Genomic DNA, 15,690 nt, shown 5'->3' with positions numbered 1-15,690 from the left:
CTTCACTTCTTCCCAAAGCATTATGCAGATCAAAAGAAATGCAGTTTTATTGGTGTATTGATGTAGTCGCATGCTTTACCTTTTCAATCTCTCTGAGGTTATTTTCTTTTTTCTGTTTGAAACACTCTTGTTATTCACCTTTTCCCATTATACCTTGCTGTATTCCGTTCCTCAATGTCATTTTTTCCTTGTGCTTTCAACTGTTCTCACCTTTTTAGCACCTCCTGTCCGCTTCCTTTTCCTGTCCCTACTCTTCAAACACCATCACTGTTTCTCACTTGGCCACCGGTCTGCCCCCTATTCTAGGTTCAGCTGCAGTTCAGTCTCTTTACAGAAGAAGGCCTTGCTCTCTGAGAAGGCGACACGGAGCAAACTGGGTGTGAAGTAGTGAGAAGTTGGATTGGGGGAACGGGGGTAGGGGGGGTGTGATGGAGAAATGAATAGGGGGAGATGAAGGACGATGGAGGTTGAATGCAGGTTAACATTCAGTACCACGGCTTGTCAAATACACGAACTGTCAGTTTAGCTGGCTCCCAGCCTTCCCACAGGGAATCCCTGGGTGCACTGGAGGAGGAAGTGCAGGAAAAGAGGGGATGATGGAAGATGTGTGTTATAAGGTATGAGTCAGCAGAAATGAAACCATTCTGTTACAGGTGCAAAGAAACTTGTTCATCTCTATGTCTCATTTTGTGTCAACCGTCCCTCTGCGAGAATTACCTGCCATCAGGGTCTGCAGCCTGAGCTCAAACTCAGGCAAAAGGGGCTTCAGATTTGTCGCAGGTGCTTTAAGTGCTGTCACTTTACAAAGAGAGGCAGGTTTAATGCTAGCCAAGGAGAATCGTGAGTGAGAGGTGGGAAACTCTCCAAGGGGCCTTGGTTGTGCAAAGACATGATGCATTGAAGCTGAGCTTTATTGGACGAATCACACATTCCTACCGCATATTACTCTGTGTGTGTTATTGAATTTTTATTCCTGTATACATGCATGTTTATGATTTAAGAGCAAGGTTTCTCAGAGTGCCCGGGGACCAATCAGAGGGCTAGGTAGCATTATATGGGCTGCACATTCATTCCTCCACAGTTTATGACTATTTTCACACAGGGTCTTCATCTCTGACCTTATATAGATATTACCCAAAATAGGTGTGAACACATATGTACTAAATCTCAGTTCATGTGAGTCCACAGTGATCAAGGAAGCACCTTACCCAAGACAAACTGAGTATTTCAAGTATTAGAGCTAATGTTGAGAGAGCATGTTGCTTGTGGGTGGTTTTAACTCTTTTATTCTAGTGATCATAACACACAAACACATTTCTGTCTTCCTAATAGGACAGAGGGTGCTGGTTTGAAAGCTAGAAACCAGCACAAAAACGATTTACTGAAATTAAATGAAGAAATTAATCACCAACATAAACCACTATCCTCTAAACAGACACATTAAAACGTTAACTACCCGTGTGTGATGTCTGCATTTTTCTGTTATGGCTCTTAATTCATGCTGATTTCCTTAATTGACACACTTTAAGAAGCCTCGATTTAGAGAGAGTGAGATATTTCCTGTTGCTGTGCATGTAGGTGTGTGAACAAATTAAAACAATGAAATTAACTTTCTGCAGCATTCAGGAGGCCACTATTGATGTAAATGTGAGAAATTTCGAAAGAATGAGAAAGCAAAGGCACACGCACACAAACACACAGTCTCAGAGCGAGTATCTGCAAAATCCTAAAAGGATGTGGCCTCTGTTGGGTGTTTCATCTCTGTGCCACCATTGTTAAGTAGAAATTGGATTTTTTTTTTATGTGTATGCGCAAAGATGCATGAGCATGCGAGTGCCTGTGACGGGGAGGAGAATGTTGTTGATTGTCTGGTGAAAGCCCAAAGGGCTTCCTTATGTAATTGAACTTAGTTGCTGCACTCAGATGAATCGCCAAGCCAATAAAACCTATTAGAATTGAATTGCATGAGAGAGTGTGCAAGATGGAGAGAGAGAGAGAGAAAGAGAGAGATGGAGATGGGGAAATAAGTATTATAGTTTTCATATACTTAACACATGTGCATGCACGTGTATGCATGTGAGGGTGCTCGTTTCTGTGAAATAAAGAAAGAAGTGAACAGTGGGAAGGATGCAAACTGGAAACTGATTTACAGAAAGTTGCATGGAAAGCAAAAGCAAGGGACAAAAAGATGAAAGGGTGGGTACACGGTGAGATAGAGAAGGATATTAGGTGACCAGGGATTAGTCTGTCTCCTCGACTGTTGTAATGAGCCGTCAGGGTAATTGGAATGAAAAAAAAAAAAACCAGACCTCCACTTAATGAAGTGAGACTTTCAAAAAAAATAGAATGAGAAGGAAAGTGTAAAAAGGTTAGAGGCAAGGGGCCGAAGAAGCTAGACTGAGATAAAGCCGAGTCGTTTTAGTTTTAAAAAAGAAAAGCTTCAGTGCTATTTTCTTTCACTTGTGACAATGCACCTGACATCCGAGTAAATTTTCTATGAGTTTTCAGGTAATCGGTGTCGACCTTTATGGTCACAGTAGTGGACCTTCGACCAATGTCTAAGCACTCAGTGCACTAAAAGATAACTGGCTAGACAAGCAGTGCTTTGGGCTAAGCCCTTAAAATAAAGAACACTGAACATGAAAGAATAACAGGGCTCATCCAAAATGGTGGCACCGTATCCTCAGGCGCACTACTGTGAGAATGAGATACGAGGAGAAACGTCATTATCGCAAGTGCCGCCTCATCCATCCCTCGAAATAACATGGGCTGTGTGCCTGATTGGCAGGCGTATAGTGTTAATGAATAACAATATGATGTGGGGGAAAAAGGACGCTATCGGCCAAGAGAACGACAGCTGTATGGCATTCTCCTTAATTAAGTTGAAGAGAGGCAGTGAGGGAACGCAGTCACAGAGGAATGAAACCAGAGAGCCAGCTGAGGCAGCCAAATGAAGGGAAGTGGAGAAGTGGACAAAATGGGTTGGGGAGCGAGGGTGAGGGAAAAAAAGAGTTTTGTTGATAAAGAAAGAAGAAAAGATGAGTGAGACTGAAAAAAGTTTAAAATATTGAGCAGGGAACATTTATTTTTTCATGATAGTCAAAAGAAATTAATCAGCCACCAGTTAATTGGTGCAGTGACCTCAGCAATTAATCTTCCACTCTTAGGCTCAAATGAAATCTACATGCATCCACACACACACATACAAAAGCATATAACATACAGCAATGCACTCATACACTAAAGAGAGATTTAAGTAAATTCTATTTTCTATCAAATTCGATTTGTTCCACTCTCCATTTTACTTTATTTTTCCCGCAGATAACTCTTCATCTTTTGCACAAAATACATTATGCATCATGTAAGTCATGTACACAAGAGAACACCAAGGCTAGTCTTGAAGAAAGGGAAAAAAGGCAGTAGTGGGGGAGGTATTGTGCTGACATAAGAGGAGTGCAAAAAGAGATTGATGATCTCAGGGCCGGTGGGAGAAAGAGAGAAGAGACAGAGGAATACTTACCAATAAATTACTCCTGAACAGAAAGGGCAGCATGTGTGCATGTGTGTGTGCAATTAGGCATTTGTGTGTAAGGACATGTACACTGAGTATGCGTGTTTTCATGCACAAGTGCATTTTCCTCTATTACAAAATAACTTCACTGTGTGTGCATCTGTATGCGCGTGTGTGTGTGTGTGTGTGTGTGTGTGTGTGTGTGCCCTACACTGAGTACATAGACTTCCTTGCATGTTGCAGTTTTATATAAATTGTCTGATGAAGTGGCGTATTATTCATTCTGAAAGCGCTGATGCGCACACACTCACGCCACCATCTCCCTTTTAGTTCTTGTCAGCCATTATTTTTATCTTTAACAGCACTGAACTTGTCTTTTTCTACCTCTCTACCTACCATTGTGTCTTAGTCATTGATTTGGAGAATGTGTCAAGATCCAAGCTATTGTTCAGCATTGAATGAGACAGTCCCTGCATGGCACTGTTCCATTGGGAATGCATCTGTCACAGACAATGTCTCTGTCTCTCCTGCCATTGTACCATAGAAAATGTGTCAGTGATAGAGAATGTGTTCCTATATATTCCAATTGCTTCACAGATGAATGCCAGTCTGCCAGGTGTAATTCTCATCAGTTGCCACTTTAAAGCATGTTTTTCACATTGTGAGCATCTTTAACCTCCTTAGCTGGTATATAACCTGCCAAAGAACATTGCTAATGTGTTTGTTTATCACTTTTCATGGGTCAGAATATATTTCTTTTTGAAATCTGCATACATTTTGGGGGAAAATGATTACTAATGTTGATATTTTAGTGTTTGAAACAACTGCAGCCACAGAAACGAATGAAGCATGTGTCATGTTTTACATCCAGTACTAACTTTACTACAAAACACCTTTTAAAATGTCCCTCTGTGTTGTATTTGTATGTCTGTGTTTATCCCATTCCCTGTCTGCCTGTAGATAATGTGTCTGTCACTACCATGGTCCCTTCCACTCCTACTCCTACCACCCCACCAATCACCTCCCATTCTACCACCCCAACCCTCCTACCACCCACCTTGGCCCTGGATCCAGAAGGTAACACACATGCATATCTTTCTTTTCTGGCTTTGCTGCACCCCAATGGGAAAACAGATAACTATGACCTGCAAGGAAGAGATCACATCACTATACTTAAGTTTAGGGGTTTTTTTTCTAGCTTACCTTTTAAAATTTATTATGGATTTACTACAGAAAAGTTTTTGTATTTTTAAACATGGAGCCAAAGAACAGCATAATTAGTAGACTATAATCCCTTTGAGCAGTTGTCCACAACAAAGTAACAGTACTTGTTGTTGCCACTGAAAGCCTCATGCTTTCTATACATTCTATGTCTTTCATTGTGGCCATTACTAAGGTGTTCAAGTGGATTGTCATTTAATTGCAGGATTTCAGCCTTATTCATTGTCCCTCCACATTTCCCATAGTACTGTGATGCAGTGCTACATGGATTACACTGAAGACTTTTCACAGTTACGGGTTACCATTCTTTTTGTCCCATAATTTAAGCTAAACTGCAAAAAATAAATTTTTTATATATATATATATATTAGGGGTGCAACGATACACAAAATTCACGGTTTGGTTCGGTTCGATACTTTGGTGTCACGGTTCGATATTTTTTCGATACAAAAAAAAAATGTTCATGCCTTTTTAATTTGTCATTTATCAAAATTATAAATATATATTTTAACTCAAAAGTACAGTTTTTAAATTTAATGTTGCTGAAACAACAAAGTAATAAAAAAAATACATATATCTGATTGAGGAATCACTCATCTTTGGAAAAAAGAGTTTATTACAGAGAAATGGCTCTTTCCAAAATAAAAGCTATACTATACGCTTCTTCTGGGCTATATTCTCAGCAGCATATTAAACATATCAGGTCCCCATAAGGAGAATCATGTGCTAACGGCTGTCTAAATGACTCGGGTAAAGTTTGTAGCATGCGTGCTTGTTGTTTTTGTCTGCTTCCACTTGTCTTTGCACTAGGATGCTGTCGGAGTAAATGTGCAGTCATATTCCTTGTGTTCCCACTAGTGCTGTCAGCGTTAATCTCGTTGAAATGACGTTAACGCCATAACACAGCAAATCTCCGTTAACGAGCTACCGCGGATCGCCCCGTGCGTGGGGCTGGACGGCCAACACGTTAACGAGCTAACTGCGCTAACACACTAGTTCCCACCAATGTAATTGAGCATTGCGTGGCACATCCAACATACTGTTTTACTTTAGTCCATGACGCGCTTACCTTCAGGGTCATACTTCACATGAAAACCAAAATAGTTCCAAACGCCACATCTGAATTACGGTGGGGGAGGTTCAATTTGCCATGTTGCAAGGAGAGCTTAACTTCTGTCTTGCTAGCTTGCCCTGCGCTCAGTGAATCGGCGTTCGACTACTCCGCCTAGGCTGCACTGTCGAGCGCAGATCCACTGAGCGCTCAACACAGACAGCATCATCAGAAGGAAAGTTGATAAAATAAATTAAAAATTTTGTATTGTTCGATGCATATGCGTACCGAACTGAAAGCACTGTATCGAACGGTTCAATATCGATACGAGTATCGTTGCACCCCTAATATATGTATATATATATATATATATATATATATATATATATATATATATATGTGTGTGTATATATGTGTGTGTGTGTGTGTATATATGTGTGTGTGTGTGTGTATATATATATGTATGTGTGTGTGTGTATATATATATGTATGTGTGTGTGTGTGTATATATATGTATGTATGTGTGTGTGTGTGTATATATATGTATGTATGTGTATATATATGTATATATATATATATATGTGTATATATATATATATATATATATGTGTGTATATGTGTATCAATATATAATATATATGTGTGTGTGTGTGTGTGTGTGTGTGTGTGTGTGTGTGTGTGTGTGTGTGTGTGTTTGTACACACATTATAAATATATATAAAATGTATTCACAAATGTAGATAGAAGACAGAGTGCCTAATCTCTCTTGGGTTTCTCCCTAGTTGTTCTTGTGACCCAGCTCTTGCAGGTCATAGTCGCTGCATCTCTCGCCCTGTCATTTCCTTCTCTCCAATGGTGTCCTCCACTGCCCTACCTATACTCCACCTCCCTCCACTCACACATGCAGTCGCACACACTTTACTGCTGCAACCTTCCTTTGCCCTGCATCCACATGAGCGACCCGCCTGCAGACGCTTGGGTATACACCATGCGCAACCATCTATTCTCTCTTCTCTCATCACTAGCTGTTTGATGCTCCCCCCCGACACACGCTCACTGCCCAGTCAGCATTTTTACACATGTATGTGTGTGTGTGTGTGGCCTAAGCAGGATTTCATGGTGCTGTTTTTTAACCGTTAATGAATCTGCATTAACAGTTAGCAACACACCTAGTTTTAAGCTGACTAATGTTAGCCTATGGCAGGATCAGAAGGTGCTACACAAACCTTTATCTGCTTATACACACACAGACTCACAAATGTACATCAAAAGAGAGAAGGAGAGCATGAAAGTAGAAAAGATCAGGGATCCAGGTGTTTGTAATCATATTTGCTCAGATGAGTTTTACGCTGCAGCTATAAGCATGGTTGCTGTGTGCATATTTATAACTGCACACTCTCATTCAGTACGCCGTATCTTTTTTCGTCTACAGAATCTAATTATCTCATTCACTCACAAAAGCACATGCTCACTGTTTTCGTCCTGCTTTCCACACCTTCAGCTCCTCTCTGTCTGCTCTGTTTTTGTTTTTTTTTAAAGGAAAGATGAAGCAAAGAGAACAGGAGCATTCTTCTTGTTCTGCTGTTGCCTCTGTCACTATCCGTGACAGGTAGAGGTTGTTCACCTGCTGGGCATGTGTGGAGATATCATAAAGGGTCTTAAGAAAGTTGCTATTTGGACAGTTTTGTGGATGTTTAGTCAATGTGGTGTATCATAAGGACTCCTTAGGGAAACAACTATTTTTTTAGTCAGTCATTTCCTGTGGTGCTTTGGGCGACTGAGGATTTACAACATATTTTTGGAGATAAAGACAGCTCTCTTGAGTATACCTGTTTTTTCTTTTGTTTTGCTTTTCTTTGGCTCCTAAGAAATATTCCTTATTCTCACTGTGTGTCCTCAAATAACTAATATTCATTTAAGTAATAAATATAGATGCAAGTCCTTTGTCATCCACAAAACCAGAAAAGTGATGCAAGTTGCTCAGTAAGACATTTGTCCAAGAGATGCATGTAGAGAAAGGATTTTTTTTTAAGTCATTGATCCTCAGTTTTCTCCTTTCTCTTCTTTTCTTTCACCTCTCCCACAAGTCTCTCTTCTTCTCCTGAGATCTATCTGTTAGTACTGTATTAATGATTCATGTTTTAATTCCGCTCTATCAAGGTTCAAGAGCTGCATCAATAACTCTGTGTCCTTGCATTCTATTGGCTTTACCAGCTCTTACACTGACTCAGCCCATCAAAAGGCTTTTGTTATCGCCCGCAACTCAGACACAAGTCCAGACTCAAAGACATATGTTTTATTAATTTTGTCACAACAACAAAGAACGAGACAACACAGACACTGCCAGACAGAGATGCATGGGCTTCATCTGCAACACTTATGAGTTATATTTTATACATGCTAGTAATACCATGTCAAAGAGCAGACAAAAACTATTTCTGTGATTCATTTGCAATATGCCACTAAAAGCATCAGCAGGATTAAAAGAAGTTGCATTTGGAGTCCAGTGGATGGTGTAATGGTATGTTGTGGTAATATGACACAAGTACATATTTATGAACTAAAAAAGTCTTATACCACTAAATAGAGTATACCCATGAGAGGATATTCATCATAGACATCAATCCATACATTCACTGGTGACTTTGTTAGGTACACCTGTCCAACTCCTTGTTTTAGCAAATATCTAAACAGACAATCACACAGCAGTAGCACAATTAATTTAGGCATTCTAGACATGATCTAGACAACCTGCTGAATGAAAGAGAGCATGAAAATGGGGAAGAAAGGTGATTTGAGTGACTTTGATCATGGTTGCTGGTGCCAAATAGGCTGGTCTGAGTATTTCAGAAACCACTGACTGGGATTTTCACACACAATCATCTCTAGGGTTCACAGAGAATCATCCAAAAAAGAGAAAATATCTTTCTGAGGAAATGCCTTATTGATGCCAGAGGTCAAAGGAGAATGGCCAGAGTGCATCAAGAGGACAGGAACTCAATAGTAACCCAAATAACTACCTGTTACAACGAAGGTGTGCAGAAGAGCGTCTCTGAATGCACAACACATACAACCTTGAAGCAGATGGGCTAAAGCAGAAGAAGTGGTTCCCACTGGGTGCCATTCCTACCAGCTACAATTTGGCATGTCTGTGGAGTCTTGATTTCTGCTGCGACAGAATGTGGTGTAAGCATGGATCCAACCTGTCTCGTATCAGTGGCTCAGTCTCCTGGTGTAGTGGTTTAATGGGGTGTGGAATATTTCTTTAAAACAACTTGGGCCCAGTAGTACCAAATGAACATGTTTAAACACCAAAGCCTACCTGAGTATTGTTACTGACCAACTCCATCCCTTTATGACCACGGTGTCACCACCTTCTGATGTTTCTGATGCATCCAGCAGTACACCATACCATGTCACAAAGCTCAAATCATCTCCCTAAGTTCACTGTACTCAAACAGCCTGCCCAGTCACGGGATCTTAATCCAATAGATCATAACCCAAAATCTCTAAGGAAAGTTTTTAGCACCCAGTTGAATCTATGCCATAAGAATTAAAGACGGTTCTTAAAGCAAAACAATTCAACCAAGTACTAGCAAGGTGTACCTAACAAAGTGTTGGGTGTATTAATGTATGTACTAAAAAGGGAAAAATGAAAGAGTAAGTGGTTATTAACTTTCCACCAATATATTTTAAAAACATAACTTACTGTGACGACATTGCTTGACCAGCTCAGCTTTGCTGCATGCTACATGTGCTGCACACAGTACCATGCTGTTGTAAACACTGGAGTTCGAATTGCTCTGCTGGACGAACTTTGATATGGCACCATTTGAAATTCACCCCTAGCTTATTTTGCTTTATTATGTTCTGTAAAAATGCAACAGCACATAGGTTCATTAGTGCTCAAAACTAAAAAATGTTTCTTTGTGCCAATGTGGGAGTCAGGGGGCCTTTTCTCCATCCAGTGAAGAACAATTCACATCCTTGCAAGAAGCACACATTTAAAGTTAGCTCTCTGGTGGATAATTAGAGCTGTCCTGTAAATTCAGGAGAAACGAGGCTGATTCCAATTATCTTAATTCTCTCTATCTCTGCATCTGTGCATGTAAATACCTGAGTGTCTTTTTTTTGTTGTTGTTTTGCCAGGTTGTACTACTGAAATTGTATAAAGACACACATAAACACAATCATTTCCTTTGGGTTTAGCTAAATGATCTGCAACAGGTGCAACTAACAATAAAGCTTTTGACTTTTGAGTAATCTTAATTTTGACAAACTGCTTAAAGGGGAGTATGACTCCTATATCTCAGAGCACCAATCGTGTGTGTGTGTGTGTGTGTGTGTGTGAGTGTGTAAGAGAGAGAGAGAGAGTGTGTGTGATTTAACAAATTCTTCTATTTTCATTTTCTGTCATTTGACTGTTTGATTGATTGACCGATCAGATATCAAATGACAAATCTTTTCAATACTAACATGCACTTTCATCATTTCTCATTTTAGCCGTCACTATTTCTTACCACAACTGCAATTTTATACTGCAAATTTTCACATAATTTGTCTTTTTCCAGGTTTTGATCTCACTTCACTCATTTTGCGGTGAAATGTTTGGTTTCATTTCTGACGACTGCACTGCTTGAGGTGTAAACACAGTTTCCCTCATTCAAAATGCATTGTACTCTTGACAGGTTCCTGAATGGAGTGGTTTTGCAGTGGCTGACATAGGCTACTTAATCCTTTATTCAGTCTCCTCATTTCTTCACCCTTTTCTCACTCATTTTGACTGTCTGGCATTCTGTGGAGTGAGTGGGGGGGTTATGAAAGGTGATAATGCAAGTTCGGCTGAAGATATCGACTTCGCTTTTCTCGTGTCTTGCTCCCTCTTCCAAGCTGATGGAATGTGCTGCCTTTCTTTCTCTTTTATCTCGCCTGCTTTCATTTTTGATCCATTTCTCTCTTTTTTTCCCTCAGTTTCTTTGCCAGCACTTTTCTTTTCCTTTTTCTCAACATTTCCCTTTATGCAGTCTACCCACACACACTATTTGTCTTTCTTGCTCTTCCTCAGATCCTGGTGCAGTGGTAGAGACTCACAGTGCAGTACCCTATGCAGTGATAGGTGGTGTTCTGGCGCTGCTGGTTTTCACTGTCATCTGTGTCCTCATTGTCACCATTTGGTGCTCTGTCCGACAGAAAGGTAATCCACAGACACACTCAAATTCACATATCAGGTGACACAAAAGTTACTCTCACAAGCATACCTCACATTTTTGGGAATCGGGGTATTTTATCAAATTTCCACAGGCATGTTTTCTCATTTCTCAACTTTCTGACTTAACGCACTGTGAAAATATTATTGGATTCTAGTTACACTCAGAGTCTGTGAAACTCTGTGTAAAATTGTCAGCAGAAAGCATGCAGGACAGGATGCTCCTCTCCAGCCAGGCACTGTCCGTGATAAACAACCTTGGAAGAGAAAAGGTTGGGTGGGAAATGTAGGTGTGGTCCCCAGTGTTTTATGACTACATGTTAGTGTATCAAGGCTCATCTATTAAAGCAGAGTCGCCGCGTTCCCTATCTTTTTAAGTGCCCTTTGTTGGCAGCCACGTACTATGCACTAAAACTGCCAAGAAATGATCTAGGAATAGTGCAGCAGGCTGCGACCAGGGTAACTTACCCTATGGCTAGACACACCGTCAGTCAACAGTCAGTATGGCTTGACCGCCAATCAGCATGAAGACAGGACCATTACAACCAATCAGTGTTGAGACAGGGTATTAGGGCTTTGTCTTGGTCCCTTGTGACTGTCAACATGCCAGTCAACCTCTGTGGTGCAACGAATAAGGATGTCAGTCACCCGTGGAGTGAAGGGACACTCCAGCATGAAGATGACTTGAGTGGTTCTTGCTCTCTACAAGTTGTACTACACAGATTCATTAATCATACAGACCTGAGGAGTGGTAAAATGAGTTTAATGGGTTTTCTGAGTGACGCAAACGTGCCATTGTTCTCTTGCACCTAACTTTCCCTCCACCCTTTTCTGCCAATCTCTCTTCCCTCCCTGTCTTTTATTCTTTATTATCTTCTATTATCCTCCCTCTATTACCTCCTCTCCTTGTGACTCTTCTATTCACGCATCCATTCGCCAACTCTGATTTCTGCTGGTAGGCTCATACCGTACACGAGAGCCAATTCTTGCCTGGTATTGACCTAACAATCAGTTAACTAATGAATTAATCAGTCAAAGGTATGATACGGAGTAATATTAGCACTGACTGGTTTGATTTTGCTGCATGGCACTACAATGATCATGACGCTTTGCCGCCTAACCTTCCCCCTACAATCTCCCTCTTGTCCTCTCTCTCTCTCTCTGTCCCCTGCTCTCTTTCTGTTCACTCAGGTTCCTATCTTACCCATGAGGCCAGTGGGTTGGATGAACATGGTGAAGTGCAAGAGGCCTTCCTCAATGGGAACGACGCCAGCCAGGGCAAGAAGGAGTACCTACTGTAGCCCTTCTCCTTCCCTATTCCCTTTTCTTCTGACCTCATACCCTTTCCCCCTTCCTGTCCTTGTGTCCCACCTTATATACAGTATACACACACACACACACACACACACACACACAAACACAAAATACAATGCGCCATAAGAGGCAGCCTTCTGAAAACGACTGTATACAGATACCGCACACAGCCAATCCATCCTGTTCCAGTCCACTCCATATACATCCTGTAAACAGACATAAACTAGGAGACAGACTGAGAAAAGAGAGCCTCTAGACCCACCAGCCATTAACGACTGTGCCATATACTGTAAGCTGGAGAAACTGGGGAAAATATAGGGAGTGAGAAAGGGAGAGAGGGTGAAGCCACAGAGTGAGGTGAATGTAGACAAAAGCGAAATGATGCCATAATTATTTTGATTGAGAGGGAAATGGGGAGCACAAAGAAAACCGGCACTCTGCCTGTGCAGCCGCCAAAGTGGAAAGGGAATTAGAGGCAGATGACTGCTATAATTCCCCGCCTGGAGAATAGAAGAATCCATTTCACAAAGCTAAATTTTTTAACTGACGGAGACAGTGGGAGCACTGTGTGAGAAGGGAGAGAGGACAAAGGGGAGAGAGAGCGTTGACCAGGAGCTTCTGAGTGCTTGATGCTTGAAAATGGATTTTTTTTTTTTTTAATTGCCAAACCATCTTGGCTACACAGCTTAGCTAATATATAATTCCCTAACAAAGCTAAACTGAGTCCCAGGAAGTATCCATACTTTATGAACAAACTAACTGTCCTGTTTTGCTATCCTTGTTGGGTGGCCTGCCAGTTTGTAAAAAGAAAAAAAAAAGCATCTTTTAGTGTTATTTTTCCCCTCTCACTGCAACAGTGGAGGAAATGTGGTCCTCTTTTAATTTGATTTGCGTTCACCTGTTACAATCCTCTCCCCTTACTCATATATCTCTCTTTGTCTCTGTATGTCTCTCCCTCTATCACTTCTTCTTTGTTGGCTCCTAATAATGAAAGGATTAGTATTGGGCTGCGTTCCTGAGAAAGAAGAAAGGAATATGACTTGCTAAAGCATTAAAGAAAAGTATAATTATTTTAGAATGTCATTAAGAGGATAAAAAGGTTTAAAACTCTTAATAAGAGGGCCAAGAAGAATCAGAGTGAAAGGACTGAACGAGAGAGTAAAATGGAAGGCTTTTTTTCCCTGAATGCTCAAACACATATGCAGATACATGCACACATTCATACGTACAGTAAAACACGTTGACAGTATACATATCTCTGAATTCCTTGTTTGTATAAAAAAGAACTTCGACATAAATTAAATTAAACTTTTAAGAAACAAGAAAACAGTTTACTACTGAAACGCATTATGAGCAACTATACTAACACAGAATACTAGCCTATAGAGGTGCAAAGCCGAACAAACTACTGTCCAGTGATCTTTAAAGAAAATGAAGAAAAGAATAAAAAAAAAACATTTGTCTTTATGAGAAACCAGAGGTCTTATTGATTTTCTATTAATTATTATTATTATTTGAACAATTATGATTGTTGTTACTGTTATTATTATTGCCGTTGTTATTATTATACTTGTAAATGTTAAAGAAATGTACACTTCCCATGGTTTGTTTTGGTTCTACTGTAGAGAAATTGCTGTCATTTTTCACTCTTTTCCTCTTATCTTTCCTCTCTTTCCCAGTCTTTCTCTCTCTTTGTCTCCTGTGCCTAGTTGTCTCTTCTCCTGTCTTTCACTCTTGTTGATTTTACCGTCCATGTGTCATTGTTGATATATAGCTAACTATTTCTTTATAGGGGAAAGATACAAAGCACGACAAAATAAAAAAAGAATCCAAAAATAACCTCGGGTATCAGACTGTTTTGTTTTTTCTTTTTGGGGGAGGCTGGGGGCAAAGGGTGTTTACTGCATAATTAGCTGGTACTGTTTTTGAAATCCTGTGAATACAGAACAGGAGATGTAGCATATGATTAGATCAATGGGGAATAGTGGCGTTATAGGTGGGAAGATAAAGATGAAGGCAGCGGAGCCGGTTAAAACTGGCAGCTCTTTCAGAATAAACAAAACAGATGCTTGTGTGGCAGTGCTAATGAATCATGAGAGCAGATAGCAGGCAAGAAAAGGTGACAGGAGGGTTGATTCAGACGCACGCAGAAAAATATGACTCTGCCATTAACTTCCACGCAATCAATACCCGATTCTGTCGGGAAGCACTCAACATGTCCATCTGTGTGCAGGGCTAGATTTGAAAGCTGCTGGAGGTCGCAGGGTGATAGATCGATGTGTTTTCTTCTATCGATGGCAAAGCTCCTTGGTTGCCTGTCATAAAGACAGATTGTCAAACGGCAATCAAAGTAATGGACTTGCCAGGCGCTACCAGCATGAGTTGACACTCTGGCCAGCAAACAATTCAGTCGAAACTAGACATATCTTGAGTTTATGATGACGCAACAGTACCACTGGAAGCGCTTGCTATCAAACTCACTGTGGTCGATGAGTAATAAAACTGAGAATATTGCCCCTTTTTTATGTCTTAAAAACAGAAGTGTGTGTCCTTCAAACAAAGGTTTCATCTGTTTGTTTTCCTGTGGGATACACAGCACTCAGTCTGGTTGTCTTTGTTGGTTGTTTGATGCTGATATTTCTGCTCGTCCTCACAGAGGGGAGAAAAAAAAAATAAAACTCTACAAAAAGTAAACTTTTTAGTTCACAGTTGTGTTTGTGTTCCCCTATAGATTCCTCATAATCACACTGAAATTCACAGCATTGACTGTTGGCTGGGTAGGCTTTAGGGGAAACTAGGCTGGACATACTTATAACACAATTCATATGGTATTTCTGAAAGCAATACGACCACCACTGTGATCATGGAGGGTGATTATCAAATCGAAAAACATAAGGAAAAAAGTGGAAAGTAACAAGCCATCAGTCCTTAATCCTCTTCTATTTATGGCATGCAGTGAATGTACCAAAATATGGCTAATAATATGACAGGAAAAAGTATGAATAACTCATATAGCTTTTCTCTGACGTTGGTTTCACAAATTAATCTCCTGGAACGGGTTCACATCAGAGAATTTCCCATTTGTGAGAGTCATATTTCATTTTTACAATTTGCAGCCAATATTTGACTTCAGTTCAAAAGGAAAAAAAGTAATTTTATTTTACTGCCAACATGCATGATTTTATCAGTCCTTTCTCTTTGGTTTCACCAGCGACCCTAGCATGGCAAAGAGGTGACAGAGTAGCTTGAAGCGCAGGTTACTGAAGTTTCCAAGCTGCGTATAATCAGGAAGCAGGGAGCTTCCAAGCAGGCAAAACAATTGAATATGCACCTGTGCCAGGGAAGCTGGAGAAATTTTCTTTTTCATTGAGTGATATTTTTTACCCC

The 15,690-nt window shown here is 40.4% G+C and overlaps 1 protein-coding gene across 4 annotated transcripts in view; it reads left to right on the top strand.

Annotated features, from left to right (window-relative positions):
- The window catches only part of cadm4 (cell adhesion molecule 4), a 152,419-nt gene extending 138,277 nt beyond the window's left edge, over positions 1–14,142 (top strand). For 2 of the 4 annotated variants that reach the window (XM_084943638.1, XM_084943637.1), the window contains exons 7-8: positions 10,849–10,977; positions 12,181–14,142. In XM_084943638.1, coding sequence (XP_084799764.1) covers positions 10,849–10,977; positions 12,181–12,290 — 239 coding nt within the window. In that variant the 3' untranslated portion in view covers positions 12,291–14,142. Of the gene's footprint in view, positions 1–4,471; positions 4,589–10,848; positions 10,978–11,948; positions 12,028–12,180 lie in introns of all 4 variants that reach the window. The other 2 variants (XM_084943640.1, XM_084943639.1) reach the window with 2 other exon arrangements.
- The last annotated feature ends 1,548 nt before the right edge of the window (positions 14,143–15,690 follow it).

The sequence above is a fragment of the Perissodus microlepis genome, chromosome 11, assembly GCF_051167445.1.
Source record: "Perissodus microlepis isolate ML-2025 ecotype Zambia chromosome 11, ASM5116744v1, whole genome shotgun sequence".
In the NCBI taxonomy this organism is placed as follows: domain Eukaryota; kingdom Metazoa; phylum Chordata; class Actinopteri; order Cichliformes; family Cichlidae; genus Perissodus; species Perissodus microlepis.
This window is presented reverse-complemented; position numbering and strand designations above follow the sequence as displayed.